This window comes from Crassostrea angulata, chromosome 7, assembly GCF_025612915.1.
Source record: "Crassostrea angulata isolate pt1a10 chromosome 7, ASM2561291v2, whole genome shotgun sequence".
Lineage (NCBI taxonomy): Eukaryota > Metazoa > Mollusca > Bivalvia > Ostreida > Ostreidae > Magallana > Magallana angulata.
Genome location: NC_069117.1, coordinates 32647420 through 32665431, shown reverse-complemented (window position 1 = coordinate 32665431; position 18012 = coordinate 32647420). Strand labels below are relative to the sequence as shown.

The 18012-nt window shown below is 35.1% G+C and overlaps 3 protein-coding genes across 3 annotated transcripts in view; 1 reads left to right on the top strand and 2 right to left on the bottom strand.

Annotated features, from left to right (window-relative positions):
• Positions 1-18012, bottom strand: part of LOC128191547 (E3 ubiquitin-protein ligase HERC2-like) — a 99046-nt gene that overhangs the window by 68186 nt on the left and 12848 nt on the right. The window lies entirely within an intron of this gene.
• Positions 4656-9566, bottom strand: LOC128191535 (uncharacterized). Its single transcript, XM_052863668.1, has 2 exons — positions 8164-9566; positions 4656-4950 (listed from the first exon to the last, which is right to left on the bottom strand). The coding sequence occupies exon 1, from the start codon at positions 9342-9344 to the stop codon at positions 8184-8186; it is 1161 nt and encodes a 386-aa protein (XP_052719628.1). The 5' UTR covers positions 9345-9566; the 3' UTR covers positions 4656-4950; positions 8164-8183.
• LOC128191539 (uncharacterized) lies at positions 15455-17119 on the top strand. Its single transcript, XM_052863671.1, has 2 exons — positions 15455-16200; positions 16637-17119. Exons 1-2 carry the CDS (start codon positions 15486-15488, stop codon positions 17041-17043), a joined length of 1122 nt encoding a protein of 373 aa, XP_052719631.1. The 5' UTR covers positions 15455-15485; the 3' UTR covers positions 17044-17119.

The following is an 18012-nucleotide window of genomic DNA, read 5'->3' as shown; positions in this document are numbered from 1 at the left end:
TCACTTGCCCGAAATGTGATTTCACTTGCCCCCGGCAATCGGACAACCATTAATGTCAAACCCTGCCAAAATGTCATGGTAGTTCAGGGAAATGGGATAAATTTCACATTCATGATGTGACGTTTCTGACGCAGATTTATAAACATAGGTAATCACAGATTACAAAGCTCACCGAGACGAGACATCACCCTTATGAGACATCACCTTTATGAGATCACCTTTATTATATTAAATGAAAATCATACTTGATGATCTTGGTTATTCATGGATTCTGTTTTGACACAATATCGTATACCATCTGTTAAACAAGAGGCCCATGGGCCACATCGCTCACCTGAGGAACAATAGGTATGATAGAATCAGCTTAATGGAGTCATAATACAAACTATCTGGACAATGTACAATAATATATGTTGATTCTGTATAAATAAAATCCATTTTTCCCCTGGATATTCTTATGTTTACAATCATTAGTCCCTTTTCTAACAGGATGATTTTATAGTCATATCATATGTTGAGTATTGCAGTTCTCAAAAAGATCCTTAACTATTGTTTATAAATGGGATATAAACGTACATAAACTCTGAACCTTCTTATGAGGCCAAAGAATTGTCCTGGGGCCAAAATCTTAACAATTATAAAGAATCATCTGGCTGATTAATTTCTGAGAAGAAGATTTTTAAAGATTTACCATATATATTCCTTTGTTAAACTTTGGCCCCCCATTGTGGCCCACCCTACCCCTGGGGATCATGATTTTCACAACTTTGAATTTACACTACCTGAGGACGCTTCCACACAAGTTTAAGCTTTCCTGGCTGATTAGTTTCTGAGAAGAAGATTTTTAAAGATTTACCATACATATTCCTTTGTTAAACTTTGGCCCCCCATTGTGGCCCACCCTACCCCTGGGGATCATGATTTTCATAACTTTGAATTTACACTACCTGAGGACGCTTCCACACAAGTTTAAGCTTTCCTGGCTGATTAGTTTCTGAGAAGAAGATTTTTAAAGATTTACTCTATATATTCCTATGTAAAACTTCAATCCCCCATTGTGGCCCCTCCCTGCCCCCGGGGGTCATGATTTTCACAACTATGAATCTACACTACCTGAGGATGCTTTCACACAAGTTTCAGCTTTCCTGGCTGATTAGTTTCTGAGAAGAAGATTTTTAAAGATTTACTCTATATATTCCTATGTAATACTTCGATCCCCCATATTGTGGCCCCACCCTACCCCCGGGGATCATGATTTTCACAACTTTGAATCTACACTACCTGAGGATGCTTCTACTCAAGTTTCAGCTTTTCTGACTGATTAGTTTCTGAGAAGAAGATTTTTAAAGATTTACTCTATATATTCCTATGTTAAATTTCGACCACCCATTAAGGCCCCACCCTACCCTCGGGGGTCATGATTTTCACAACTATGAATCTACACTACCTGAGGATGCTTCCATACAAGTTTCAGCTTTCCTGGTCTTATGGTTCATGAGAAGAAGATTTTTAATGATTTACTCTGTATATTCCTATGTAAAACTTCGACCCCCCCCCCCCCATTGTGGCCCCATCCTACCCCCGGGGGTCATGATTTTCACAAATTAGAATCTAAACTACCTGAGGATGCTTCCACACAAGTTTCAGCTTTCCTGGTCTTATGGTTCATGAGAAGAAGATTTTTAAAGATTTACTCTATATATTCCTATGATAAATTTCGACCCCCCATTGTGGCCCCACCCTACCCCCGGAGGTCATGATTTTCACAAATTAGAATCTACACTACCTGAGGATGCTTCCATACAAGTTTCAGCTTTCCTGCTCTTATGGTTCATGAGGAGAAGATTTTTAAAGATTTACTCTATATATTCCTATGTAAAACTTCGACCCCCCCATTGTGGCCCCATCCTACCCCCGGGGGTCATGATTTTCACAAATTAGAATCTACACTACCTGAGGATGCTTCCACACAAGTTTCAGCTTTCCTGGTCTTATGGTTCATGAGAAGAAGATTTTTAAAGATTTACTCTATATATTCCTATGTTAATTTTCGACCCCCCCATTGTGGTCCCACCCTACCCCCGGGGGTCATGGTTTTCACAAATTAGAATCTACATTACCTGAGGATGCTTCCACACAAGTTTCAGCTTTCCTGGTCTTATGGTTCATGAGAAGAAGATTTTTAAAGATTTACTCTGTATATTCCTATGTAAAACTTCGACCCCCCCATTGTGGCCCCATCCTACCCCCGGGGGTCATGATTTTCACAAATTAGAATCTACACTACCTGAGGATGCTTCCACACAAGTTTCAGCTGTCCTGGTCTTATGGTTCATGAGAAGAAGATTTTTGAAAATTTCTCGAAAATTTTCATAAATTCCTAATTATCTCCCTTTGCAAAAGGGCGTGATCCTTAATTTTCACAAATTTAAATCCCCTTAGGCTAAGGATGCTTTGTGCCAAGTTTTGTTGAAATTGGCCCAGTGGTTCTTGAGAAGATGTTGAAAATGTGAAAAGTTTACAGACAGATGGACAGATGGACGGACAGACAGACAGACAGACAGACGGACGACAGACAAAATGTGATCAGAATAGCTCACTTGAGCTTTCAGCTCATGTGAGCTAAAAATTGTATGATAATCATATGTTCATATGTTAATCAATACAATAGTATAAAATTAAATATTGCATCCTATCATATTTACAACATATATCATATAATACAATAAAATACTGTAATAAACAATGATGAGATATGATATTGTAACGTATGATATGACATTGTATTGTGTTATACATTATTATAATTATTTGATCACTTGATTATTTGATTTGATTTGAACCCCCGTGGACCATGATTTGAACAAACTTGAATCTACACTATCTGAGGATGCTTCCACTCAAATTTGAGTTTTCCTGGCCTAATAGTTTTTGAGAAGAGGATTTTTAAAGATTTTCTATATATATTCCTATATAAAAATTGATCCCCCAATTGTGGCCCCACGCTACCCCCATGGACCATGAATTGAACAAACTTGAATCTACACTACCTGAGGATGCTTCTACTTTAATTTGAGCTTTCCTGGCCTAATAGTTTTTGAGAAAAAGATTTTTAAAGATTTTCTCTATATATTCCTATGTAAAGCTTAATCCCCCTATTGTGGCCCCACCCTACCCACAGGGACCATGATTAATTTGAACAAACTTGAATCTACACTACCTGAGAATGCTTCCACTCAAATTTGAGCTTTCCTGGCCTAATAGTTTATGAGAAGAGGATTTTTAAAGATTTTCTCTATATATTCCTATGTAAAATTCCATTCCCCCATTGTGGCCCCACCATACCACCAGGGACTATGATTTGAACAAACCTGAATCTACACTACCTGAGGATGCTTCCACTTTAATTTGAGCCTTTCTGGCCAAATCGTTTTTGAGAAGAAGATTTTAAAGATTTTCTTTATATTTTCCTATGTTAAACTTGATCCCCCAATTGTGGCCCCACCCTACCCCGGGGATCATGATTTGAACAAACTTGAATTTACACTATCTGAGGATGCTCCCATTTTAATTTGAGCTTTTCTAGCCTGATAGTTTTTGAGAAGATTTTTAAAGATTTTCTCAATATATTCCTACGTAAAACTTTTTCTTTTTTTTTATAATTTATTTTTTTGTTTTCATTTTCACAATCATATGACTGCCGTCATGAGAAAAGGGCCCTTAAGGTCAAAATTTCACAAACTCACTTTTTTGTCAATTCTGATTAGTCAGCTCTTTCTGAATACAAATATACAAAGATATCCAAGATCTTTTGCATTTTAAGCATTTTATGACAATTTTAGTACGAGATGTTAACACAACTTTGACGTAGCTCGTCGAAAACGTCACGACGTCACGAACGTCAAATTTTTTTGGCATTAATTTTTTTCTTCTATACTCCCTTTCATCGCCTTTAATTGTTTGAAGTAGGATTAATTAATAATTTTTTACAATTCTATATTTCCTACAATTTTCACAAAAGAGATCAAAACATTTTGAATAACCAGATATAGTTAAAGTTCGGCACACTTCTGATGACTCCACATGCAATACCCCCCCCCCCCCCCGAAACATAAGATAGATAGATAAAGGATATCTAAGGAAAACAAATATCAGTCCTCTCCCCAACCTTTGAATACATCAAAGTTATTTAATTAAGCTGCCGAGAAACAAAAAAACAAACATTTAACAAACATAAAGATGGTCAAATTCGATGCCTGTGTTTCCACAATTTCGGGGCATTGTCAAATTGCATACACGAATTTATTTTCAAAAAGAGAAATGTTTATTCTTCTTAATTAACATTTTGCACGGAAATTTTATCGCATATTTACTGATATTACTTTTTAAGTATCTTCATAGTTCTGAAGCAAGTTTAAAATCAATTATAGCTGTTTTTGAAACTCGGATGTTATGGTGTAAAATTATTGTTAAGATTTCTCTTCTCTTTTATACGTTATCAACACTTAATTCTTATGAAATGATCGATAGAAAAAATCGGCTTCGACTGTCTCACTGAAAAATAATTACAACTACAAGAATGTGGACAGTTGATTTGAGAGAAAAGATTTTAACAAAAATGGCATCTTATATTTATAGATTAAAATTGTAGATTTCATAAGCACACGTAGTGTGTGCAATGGAATCCTAATTTCATGAATAACCTGAGATAAGATATGAAAGTGTTCTCTCCGCTTGACTCGCCGCTAGGTGACGTAACCAATAGCCATATAAAAAGTTTCCTATTGAAAAATCAATCATTCTTCGAATTGGTGAGGGAGTAGACCTTATCCTAACAATTGTAAGGAAAACTAAAACAAAGTAAATTCTATATGAAATCTACCATTTATTTATCTAATATTTTACAGAAAATTCTTTTTCTTCTTTCAGTAAGACTCTTCTATTCATGATCTGAAAAGATATATCAGATGAAGATGTAAATGCATCAACTGCAATAATCAATGCAATGTAATACAAAATGTAATGGGAAGGGAGGGCGGGAACACTTTCATATCTTATCTCAGGTTATTCATGAAATTAGGATTCCATTGCACACACTACGTGTGCTTATGAAATCTACAATTTCATTTCATAACCCTCGATAAGATACTCAGTGTTCTTTCAAAGCCCAAGTACCTTTTTAATACTGATTGTTGGAAAGCTGACTTGTGTATAGGTTTACAATAAAACCTAGCAAAAGTACTCTCTTTAGCCCAGTGGGCTTGTTGCATAATATCTGATACTGACACCCCTGCAAAGTATGCTTTTGAAACTGAAGCTGACCTTGTAGAATGAGCTTTAAATTGATTTGTATTAATGCCAGCTTCAGCCATTATAGTTTTCAACCATCTTGAAACAGAGCTAGTTGTTATTGGGTGATGTGGTTTAACAAAACTCAGTAACAACCAAGATCTGTCGATGTTGTCTGAAATTTCTCTAAAGCTACTTGTTCTTTCTAAGTAGGATCTAATGCATTTAACAACACACAAAGAATCTGTGTCAAATGCATTAAACACAATTGATTGTAAAGGATTCCCTGGTTTGCAAGTCTTTGTAGGTTTAGACATCTTAAATGAAATGCAAGTTTCAGAGTTTGACATAAACTTCACATTCAATTGATTAAGTTCTGAGGCTCTACCAGCTGAAGTCAAAGCTAGCAAAGCAACTAATTTACAGGATAACATTTTTAAACTAATATTGTTGTTATCACCCATCTTTTCAATGAACTTTAGCAAAATGTCTACATCCCAAGACTCCTGATATCTAGGTTTAGGAGTCCTCATATTGAAAATTGCTCTCATGTGGGTCACAATCATAGGATGTTGTCCAACTCTCTGACCGTTAATCAGTGCATGATTCTTTGATATTGCAGATCGGTAAGTATTAATAGTTCTGTATTGCTTGTTATCTTTGTACAAAACTGTCAAGAACTCTACTATAGGTTCCAGAGGGGAATGAACTGGATCAAATGACTGTGTACCACACCAGCTAACCCACTTTCCCCAGGCACTCTTGTAAGCTGCTCTAGTTCCTGGTCTCCATGCTTGGGAGTGTAAAGAGGAAGCCTCTTTTGAAAGAGAATTTGTTTTTGCGGATTCCCCGAAATTTTCCATGCAGCTAAATATAGGGAGTTGTTTGCTGTTAGGGGATGAATTAAACCTATTGGTGATGTTAACAGATTTGGATATGGTGGAAGAAGAACTGGGTCTTGAATCAACATCTCTAACAGAAGAGGATACCAAGTCTGAGCTTGCCAAACTGGTGTGATCAATACTACACATTCTATTTGTTCTTCTCTTATTTTTGATAGACATTTGCCTATCTGAGTGAATGGAGGAAACATGTAAGCTTTCATTCCTTTCCAGGAGTGATGAAATGCATTTATCCCCATTGCCCCTGGGTCTGCTCTCCAACTGAAATACTGAGGAAGCTGGTGGTTTAGACGAGAGGCAAACAGGTCTACCTTGCACCCCCCCAGAAGGTTCATGATCTGACTGAAAACTGATTTGTCTAACATCCAATCCCCTGAATCTTGCTGATTCCTTGATTCCCAGTCTGCTCTTATGTTTAGAGCCCCTGGTATAAACTCTGCTACCAATGAAATTTGATGTATTTGACACCAATCCCAAATTTGTTTTACTAGATGATTTAGCAATTTCGATTTTGTTCCCCCCATTCTGTTTATGTGAGCTACTGCTGTTACATTGTCTAATTTTATCAAAATTTGAATATTTCTTTTTGATTTTGCAAACGACTGAAGTGCTAGAAAAGCTGCCAAAAGCTCTTTTGCATTTATGTGATATGACTGCTCTACTGGGGACCAGCACCCTCCTGTGCTTTGTGTATCCCATGTGGCCCCCCATGCTACGTCCGAAGCATCTGACGTTAGAATCATTGATGGGTTTGAACCTATGATTGATTTCCCATTTGAAACTTCTAATTGATTTATCCACCATCTTAATTCTGTCTTTACCTCCACTGATATAGGAATCATTGCTTCGTAGTGCTTGTTTTCGAGTAAACCTTTGATCTGGGTCATCTGCATAAAGCGACATTGTAATTTTGCTGGAATTACAGCCTGCATTGTTGAAATTAATTTTCCTATCAGTTGAGACATTTCTCTGACAGATAAACTTTCTTCTTTCAGAATTCGCTTGCATTCGTCTTTTATTTTTTGCACTTTGCCTTCTGGCAATTTGAAGAGCATGTTTACGGAGTCTATTTCGAATCCTAGAAACGAAATGACTTCAACAGCATCTAACATGGATTTTTTCCAGTTTATCATGAAACCAAGCATCTGTAAGAGAAATAGGGTCGTGTTTCGACTTTGAACCAATTTCTCTTTGCTCCTTGATAGGATAAGAATGTCGTCTAAGTAGATTATGAGTTTTACTCCTAACCTTCTTAGAAGACCTACTACTGGTTTCATAAGTTTTGTAAAGATTCTTGGAGCAGAGGCCAGACCGAATGGAAGTGTCTGAAATTGATACAGCTCCTGTCTCCATAGAAACCTTAAAAACTTTTGATCCTTTATGATGATTGGGACTGTTAGATATGCATCTTTTAGATCTATTTTGCACATGTAACAGTTCCTTTCGATTAGATCTTGGACCATGAACAGTCCTTCCATCTTGAAATGTTGATATAGAAGGAATCTGTTTAACGGTTTCAGGTTTATAATGGGCCGATACCCCCCGTCCTTTTTTGGAACTGTAAACATATTGCTGATAAATTGATTTTGATTGGGAGCAACTCTTACAACTGCCTCTTTTTGTACCAAACTTGTTATTTCCTCTTGCAAAATTTTTTCTTGCTCTGAATTCAACTTTGGAGGATGAGGAATTTTCTCTTGAACTGGATAACTTGTCCAATCCAAGGAAACCCCTTGAACTGTGCTTAAAATTATCGCATCTTTTGTTATTCTTTGCCAATTCTTTATGAAATACTTTATTCTCCCCCCTACAGGGATCACATTTTTTGGATCTATTACTTGCAGATTCAAATTTAGAATCTCTGCGCTTATTTCTGATTTTTGTAACTCTGTTACAGAAAATGAATTTAACTTTTCTTCTGCAGATGTAAGAGTTCCTCCCCTCTCTATGATTTGAGGTATTGTGCTTGTACCTGTCAGATTTCTTTTTGAATTATTGGTTGTTTCTATTGAACTTGTACCCAGGTCTTCGGCCCTCTGTAAATCTACCAGAGGGCCCCTCCTGAAAGGGCTGTCTGAATCTAGACTTGGTATTATATGGGCGATTGTAGTAGGACTTTCTCCTCTTCTTCTTGTCTGGCTGAAAAGCATCAGCAATTTCACTCGCCTCCTTACGCCTTTTCCCTGTCTTCTTCAAAATCTTGATAAACTTTTCCCCAAAAAGTTTGCTGCCACTCTTTTCCAACACATCAGCATTTTCGTCTAGAATTGCTTTCGCTTTTTTGTAGTCTCCAGTTATTTTAACTGTAGTATTTACTCTTCTATGGTGATCAACTGCCACACTGGCTTGACCAAGCAAACAAACCGTCTGCTCGATAAGGGAACACATGTGCACAACATCTACATTATCCACTTCATGTGAATCTCTTGAAGCAGCACGCAATCCCTCTAAAATACTCCATAATTTTGAAAGTGGTCCCATGACCTTCATAACACGAGACTGTATATTTTGTGCGCCTTTGTCAGCTCCTTTGTCGAATTGCTTGTTTCTCTTCTCCAATAAAGGACTAATGAAGCTGTCTAGTGACTTGACAGCGAAAAGGTCCCCTGCATCTGGCACAGGATACTTATCCAGTATTTTAGTTTTCAGCGTCTCATCACTAAAAAACTTTGTGAAAAAGGGACGACAAAATGCCCTTAGATCTTCTTCTAATTTCTCACCCTTTGTGTCATTTTCGATATCAAATCTTTCATAAACAGTTTCTGAAGATACACTGCGTACAGGTTTGTTACTGCTACTACTTTCGTTTTCGATACTTCCTGTTTTTGAATTTATGGACCCCGAACCCGACTTCTGGGAAATTCGGGAAGATGACTTGGAATTACTACTAGAACTTGAATAATCCGAACTGGGGCTAGAACTCGAACTAGAGTGCCTCCTTTTTCCTGCTCTACTCTTACTATGAGCTTGAGCTTTGGTGTGCCCACTACTAGGGGTTTCACCGAAATCAATATGGCGACCATCACGTCTAGAAGCACGTCCTCTGGAACTTGGTGGCGAATTGGACCTCGAACGTCTAGTTTGGTCCCTCGACCAGTTGGAAAAGGACATAGAGCTGTCTGGGATGCTCAAAATATCCGAAGAACTCAACATAAATTAAAAGTTGTACAATAACCAAGAAATGTACTCAAACACGAGGCACTCACGACGTGCAGTGGACCGTGTCAATTTAAAGGTAAAGTGTTACTCGCGAGCCAAATCGAAGAATGATTGATTTTTCAATAGGAAACTTTTTATATGGCTATTGGTTACGTCACCTAGCGGCGAGTCAAGCGGAGAGAACACTGAGTATCTTATCGAGGGTTATGAAATGAAATTTACATCCTCTTAGTATGATTCCCTCTATTTCGTACGAAATTGATTGTAATTCACAGCTGTATAGAAACAGACAGGACTGAAATCTACTCGGTCCAGTTCTAGCCATACAGTTTATCGATCGGTCGAAATCTTTAGCAACCTAAGAAAAATCACGGATTGCACGAACTAATCATGATGATACCAAACTCAAATTCCCGTATAAGACACTTTGGCTACAGCTTTCATATATCGTTCTGGTGTACATTAACAATAATTTAATGACCTTTGCTTACTTTTTACGATCAATTCAATTCATTAATTTATTAAATGAAAGATGTAAATATAAACAATAAAATGCTTTCTTCGGCGATACATGCGGGCTATAAAGATAGCCACATTAAGAACCCGGGTTACATTAATTTTTTCGGTACTGATCGCTACATTTTGTTTATGTTTATTGTTTAAATATACTCGTGCACACCTAATTAAGTGTATCAAATACGACAGACCAACAAAATACAAAAGCCACCCCACGTTCTGAATCTACACTTCTATTCAATCGCTTTGTAAGTTCATGCATATCGTTGTATTGTTGTGATACGATTTTTATAAACCATAATCGTTGAAATAATTAATTATATATAAGCATTATTCACTTTTTTTTGCAAAATGCAAGATTGCAAGTAAATTTCAATTAGGCTTCTGCATTAAATATGTCCATTCTTTTGCACTAATTGGTAGTACAGTGCCGATAGACGTAGCTTATACTCAGTGAGAAGTAATATTTTTACATGTTGACTTAATTTAATTTTCTTATTATCGATGTTACATGATGTGATAAATATCTCTCTCTCTCTCTCTCTCTCTCTCTCTCTCTCTCTCTCTCTCTCATTGAATACAACAAATATCGGCCAAGTGATTATCAATTTTAAACAAAATGACAAATTAAATGAAAGACGTTTATAGAGTGTATAAAGTTGCATACGGTATTCCGAAGATTTTTTTATTGCTGTACATTGTAACAAATACACATAAACATTGACTTCAGTATCATCGAAATGTGTTCCTTGTTTAAAAAAGAAAAGATGAGAAACCATCGACTATGAAGGTGAATTGTACGGCCATGCATGTTATTAATTGTTATTGTTATACTTTCATGTTAAAATCTGATTGGTTAAGACGCAGTTAATAATATTTACTATTACCCTCAGCATTAGCAACGCACTTGGCAACGGGTAACATTAAAAAATGTTACATGCGCGAAAATTATGCGCGTACGGTTCGCTGTAGAATTCACGTTATTCCTATATAAAAGCAGTAAAATTTTCTTAAAATTTTAAAAAAGACATTCAGTATAACAAAATAAATAGTGCCTGTTTGGGAGGATAACAGTTGAAATTGACACCCCTCGAAAACCATTGTCAACCTCCGCTTCGCGTCGGTTGACAATGGTTTTCTCGGGGTGTCAATTTCAACTGTTACCCTCCAAAACAGGCACTATTTATATAATGTCGCACATGTAGTGTTTATATTTATCGATGAACATGAATTGATTTTTAAAACGGCAATTTTATCGGCTTGATATCAAACGTACATAGTAGTATAATGATTGCGTTTACAAACCTGTTTCATTTAAGGAATTTTGAATCATGTACGTAACTGATTTGAGATGAATATAATCATATAAAATGCCATAAATCCATGAGTTTTCAGGCATGTTATGACTGATTTTTTTTTCTGTACGTTAGCTCAAAAAGTACACACAACAAGTGGATTTGGGTAGTTGAATTGCACAAGAAAACAAAATATGTTGCGATCAAATAATAAACAAGTTTTTCATTCGTACAGGTATACATGTATATACTTTTATGTTGCTTCATTAAAGGCACTTAACATGAAAATGTCACTAAGATTAAGATTTTTCCATGAAATTAAATGCAATATATCAGAGTAGATTTTTACGCTGTCAAAATATTTCTCAAACTCTTCAAATCCGTTAGTCATAGCTTTTTAATTCATTAAAAAATTTCAAAATTTGATCGCAAATTCTTAAATTGTAATAGAATATGCGAGAACTTATTTTGTATGTCGGCAGTAGCACTATAATTGAGACATAGCCGCTTCTCTCGTGTTCATTCAGACTAATTTAAAAAATGCCGAATCGCCTCCCGTGAGATAAACTTCCAAAATTATAATTTGAAATATTTTACTTGTATTGTTTCACAGTAATTACTGCACAGATAACTGCTAGATTTGAACAATACTGCTCTGCATCGATTCGGTGTGCCTCAGCATTCAACCCGTCTTATCAACAACGAGTGTGCAGAGCAGTTTTTTTTACTTTATTAAATCACACGTGTATATATTGCTCATGCAAACTAAAGTTGTATAATTTTACTCAGATATCTTATAAATCACCATCGGAAATCCACGACCAGTCTCGCATTCAATTATACGCGTATGCGAGACGGGTCTTTGGTTTCTAACAATGATTTATAAAAAAGTGATTTCCCAATTAGAGCATATTTTCATCACACACTAGAATGTAAAATGTGGTGTTTAATTTTCATAGCGGATGCAAAAGCAGCAATTTTATGACGTCTTAGCAGTAACTTGGGTGCAGTATTACGCGTTCGAAATGTGTAGATATTGACGATACATGTGTATATTTCAGTTATCAAATGTTTATTTTTTAAATCAACATGTAATATTAGACTGAAAAAAATATTAATCGCGATATTATTAAAACAAGGCCAGACTCTAGTTATACAGAAAATACAACACAGACGCAGAAAAAAAAATTAGAAACAGAAAAAAAAATGCATTTACAATGCCGCAACTTTGACGTCGTTTTCTGAGCATTGTGACGTCAAAAGATAAGGGCCCTTTTCTCATGACGGCAGTCATATATGATTTCATAAAGAAGGTAATATATATAAGAATTTTTTTTGGCATTCTCACTTTCACACTCTTTCTCTCTCTTACATACTACCTTCTCTTCAAGAGCAAACATAAAGGATATATATATATATATATATATATATATATATATATATATATATATATATATATATATATATATATATATATATATATATATATATATATATATATATATATATAAACGCACATATACAAATATAAATAGTACAGTTGTTTACCATGTTTAAAAATTATATCTCAAATATGTTTTTTCCAATTTACCCAGAGTTTATTAAATTTTGTAATCTCACATGATTTGATAGCTATATATTTTTCAACTTTATATTTGAATGACAGATGATGTAACATTCCAACAATGTGAGGTTTTTTGTCTTTGAACAATTAAAAATGTATTGCTTGGAGTACAGAATTATAAAATTAACTACTTTGTTGTAACCACTGAAAGGAAGTTCACCAAATAGTACATTTTTAACATTAAAGCCAATTCTTTCTGAAGTTTTCCTATAAATGTACATACTAAGATTATTCCATATAGGAAGTATTTCTGAACATGTCATAAATACGTGCTGAATTGTTTCCACATTTTCCTTACAAAAAGTACATACATCATATGAAATAACATTAATCTTTTTCAAATAATAGTTTGTTGGAAGAATTCTGTGAAGAATTCTGTATTGTAGCCACTGTATTGAAGTATCAGTTGTTGTCTTAAAACAAATTTTAAAAAAATCTTTCACAGAATCATTTATATCTAAGTGAAGTGATAGTTCAGTGTTCCATTTTTGAATTGCCTTTGGAACAATATCTTTACTATTAATGAGTTGATACAAAACTTTGGAACATTTTTCATTCAACAGTATATATTCAAAATAAAAAGGAATAAATGGTGAAAAATCTTTACTCACATCAGATCTATTAACTGACATGGTCTTGAGAAACTTAGATATTGCACTGATAACACTATTAAATTGCATGGTACAAATATTTGTCAAGCTAAATTGCTTTTCAAAATCATGTTGTGATAAAAAAGTTCCATCGTTATTCAAAAAGTCACTAACTATTTTTACACCATGTTCATACCACAATTTGACATAAATTGTTTTATTACCAACACATATATTTGTATTGTACCAAACTGGCATAGAAAAGAATTTTTGCTTAAATATTATGTTATCCGAAGCTTGAAATATTGTTAAGTATGACTGAAATACATCTTTCCAGAAAACATTACTATGTTTCACAATATTATGCATATATTTGTCACCAAAATCAAGCATATTTTTTGTAACCTCATTGCCATGGATTTCAAAAAAGATGTCCATCCATGGTTTCTTATCTTTAAAAAGTCTCCTAATCCAGGAGCATTTTAATGACTTTAAAAAATTGTTAATTTCTAGCATTTTAAATCCCCCTTTTAAATAATCTTGGGTGATAATTTGTCTCTCCACTTTGTCAATCTTTGAATTCCATACAAATTCATAGAAAAGATTACTTAAAAAAGATAATGTTTCTTTATCCGGGTTTGGGAGAGATATAAAAAGATGATTAAGCTTTGGATAAAGTAATGTTTTGGCTACAGTGACTCGACCAATGGGAGTGAGTATTCTCCTGTTCCACTGTTGTATCATAGCTTTAATTTTTGGTATTTGGATATCATAATTTAAGTTAACTATTTTTTCCAAATCTACAGAAAATTCTATTCCCAATAAACTAAATGTTGTACATCCCCACACTAGTTTCCATCTAGTATGGTGATATACTTGCTTAGAAAATTTTTTAGCACCAATCCAAACAATTTTTGTTTGGGAGCTGTTGATATTTAGTCCTGAGAAAGTAGAAAAATAATCTACAGTGTCAAGTGCAGCAAAAAGTGAATTTGGTGAACCATCAAGTACTAAAGTTGTGTCATCTGCATATTGGATAATCTTATGTTCCTTACTATTAACCACAATACCTTTGTACTACGTAAAACTTGATCCCCCTCTTGTAGCCCCTCCCTACCCCCAGGGACCATGATTTGAACAAACTTGAATTTACACTACCTGAGGATGCTTCAACACAGGTTTAAGCTTTTCAGGCTGAATAATTTTTGAGAGGAAGATTTTTGAAAAATACCAACAAATTTTCAATAATTCTCAATTATCTCCCCTTTAAAGAGGGCGTGGCCCTTCATTTGAACAAACTTGAATCCCCTTCACCTAGTGGTGCTTTGTGCTTTGGTTGAAATCTGCCCAGTGGTTCTTGATAAGAATATGAAAATGTGAAAAGTTTACAACAACGATGACGACAACAACGACGACAACGACAGACAACGAACAAATTGTGATCAGAAAAGCTCACTTGAGCCTTTGGCTCAGGTGAGCTAAAAATTGAAGATACACTATTGGATCATTAGATACAATGCATTGTGGTGGTTCAATTTTCATGGATTTTGAAAGAACTACCATTGTGCCTTATTCTAACACACTTTAAATACAGTACATTCTTGAATTTTATCAAGCTGATTTTCAGTACACAGAAATCATATTAATTGATCATGATCAATAACTTTTTTAAATTTATGCTTCTTTTCTAAATTCATTATGAAGAGTTTTGCAAAAGCATTGCATTCTATCATTTCCAAACTGTTTGAGTGTGATCATTGTGCTTGAAACTTTTGTTTGTCATTTACTTTGGGATATAATTTCTTCACCATTGACTTACTTAAGCTTTCAAGCTATCAGTAACTTGCACGAAAAGGTATAAAATCATGATAAAAATCTCTTAAAGTTTAAATACAGAAATCACCATGAGGTTATTTTCCTGATTAGAAATGGGTTCATAACTTCATAGTAATATGTCCCTGGTAAAAATGATAAGTATAGGTTGGTCATGATAAGATAAATTGAAACAGATAAATTGAGGCCAGAGTCAACTGAATCTTGTTAACTTTAAATGAAAGAGATAAAAAAGTTACATGTTGGATCATATCAGTGTCACAATAAACATTCAAGTATGAGCAGCTTCATAACAGGTCTTGTTTTTCTTTGCACAGTTTTCCACGGAAATGCTCTGCTCTTCAATGGACCACAATCCAACGCAACATCCACATCCACATCCAATGGACAAATGGATCCAACTGTTCAACAACAGCTTCAAAAAATGCAAACTGTTTTGGATTCTGCATTGAAGGACTTAGCAGCTTTGCAACAGGAGAACCGATTACTTCAGCAACAGCAGCAAATCTATGAGCTTAAGCATTCTGCTTTAGAACTACAGGTAAAATCCTTAAAAGAAGATGTCCAAATGCTGAAAACCTTAAACCAAACTTTACAGCAGAGAATTGTCCATCTAAAAGACTCTCTCCACCATGTACAAAGTGAAAACAAAATCTTGAGGGATGACCTACACAATTTGAATGTCACCTATCAAACAGGTTTCCAAGAATTGAGGATTGAAAGCCACATAACCAATGAGATTGTACGCAAAATTAAAATCCAAGATCAAGAAATTACAAAAAATGTGTCAGCCAGTCTACGAAGTCAACAACTTCAGATGCGGTATTTATCATTGTCAATTCTGGACATGCAAAACCTCACCACTGTTCTAAACTCCAGACTTGATGACCAACAAAACCAAACAATGGAAGAGATTCAACAGCTCACAGACACCTTAGACACCACTACAGCAAAATTAAATGCTTCTCTTTCACACATTGCAGCAAGTCAAGGTATGTATAATTTATGATTTATGTTAATGATTTTTTATGCATGAATTTAGCTAGAAATTATGAAACCATCACATTCACCAAATGTCTAAAATAAAGAGGCCCAAGGGCCATAGTGATCACTTAAGTAGAATTCAACTCTGTTTACAAAATGGTTTTTAAATAATTAAAAATGACATGTTCATGTCACAACTTTAGTTCTTGACATCGATATTCATGTTTCTTGACGAATTTTGCAGCCCAAATACCCTCTTCTTAACTCTTACCATTTAATGTGCATATTTAAACATTACATACAGTTTTTCAAACAATTCATTCAGCTTGGTTTTTAGTTTTAATTTGAATAACCATTTTTAGACCATTTTTAAAATAACAGTTTCCTGTAGAGTTATTTAAAAGCTTTACGTCAACATACTACTGCTGTATTTTTTCTTCACAGGGCTCTATGTAGCTTTTACAGCAGGATTCAGTGATGTTAACTGCTGTGGGCATGCATTTGCTACTGGTCTACCTGTTAGATTCAATTTAGTATTATACCAGGTGGGAGGAGGATATGATCTTTCCACTGGAATTTTCACAGCCCCAAGGGCTGGGCTTTATGTCATTTTCAGTACAGTTGTAGCACATCGCTATGGATCCTTCTGGTCAAGAATAGTTATCAATGGTAGTGAGAAGGCAGGAATGATGGCACACAATGATGCTAATATTAATCTAGTTCAGTCTGCCTCCAACCTCATTGTACAACAGCTACAGGTCGGGGACAGAGTGTGGATAAAGCTTTTTGCAGGTCAAAATCTATACAGTGCTGTTTCAGATGATACATTTTCGGTGTTCATGATCAACTAAAACTGTAAAATGATGGCCAGGTGAATTAGACTTGTGAATAAAATGTAATTGAAATCTATAATACAAATAACTTGATAAAGACTAATCTTTTATATTCTTGTTGTCATCTTTCTCTTTTCAATACTATTAACACTACTGGGCAAGAACTGGTGATAATCATCACCTAAAACATCCTTGGTGAGGACCTTAATTAACTTAGACCTGTGGTTTCCTTACTAAGGACCTTTAGAATCACTGAATTGTGACGTCCTTGGTGTGGACCTTTATCAACACCGACTGTGACGTCTTTGGTGGGGACCTTGATTAACACGGACCTGTGTCGTCCTTGGTGAGGACCTTTATTAACACCGACCTGTGACATCCTTGGTGAGGACCTTAATTAACACTGATGTGTGATGTCCTTGGTGAGGATCTTTATTATACTCTGTCCCAAGATATTCTGGATTCACATATGGCTTTATTGCTTGATATTTATAAATACCTCAGGGTTCAAACAATGTTCATTCAAAAGTATGAAAAATTTCTAAGATTTCTCAGTTGACACGCTTCTGTTAGCTTATCAGGTTTCAATACAATGCTAAAAAATGTGATGTCTACGGAGATTTTGTATTGCAGCAAGCCCAGATGATAACGTTGAAAAATTGCGCGATGTATTCCGAGTGTATTCTGAATGGAGAAAAAATGTAAACATTCCCCATTATGAATCTCCGTAAGGAATCTGTTTTCGTTCCTGTGAATTTTTCCGAGTGAAAGATGATAATGTGTCAATGAAATTATCTTGGAAAATATCCCTTTCAACTATTTTAATTGCACTTCTTTCACAGGTATGTGTATTTCTATTAAAAATCGTCCTATTGTGCTGCATAAATATCTTGGGACAGACTATAACACTGGCCTGTTACATCCTTGGTGAGGATCTTTATTAACACCGACCTGTTACATCCTTGGTGAGGATCTTTATTAACACTG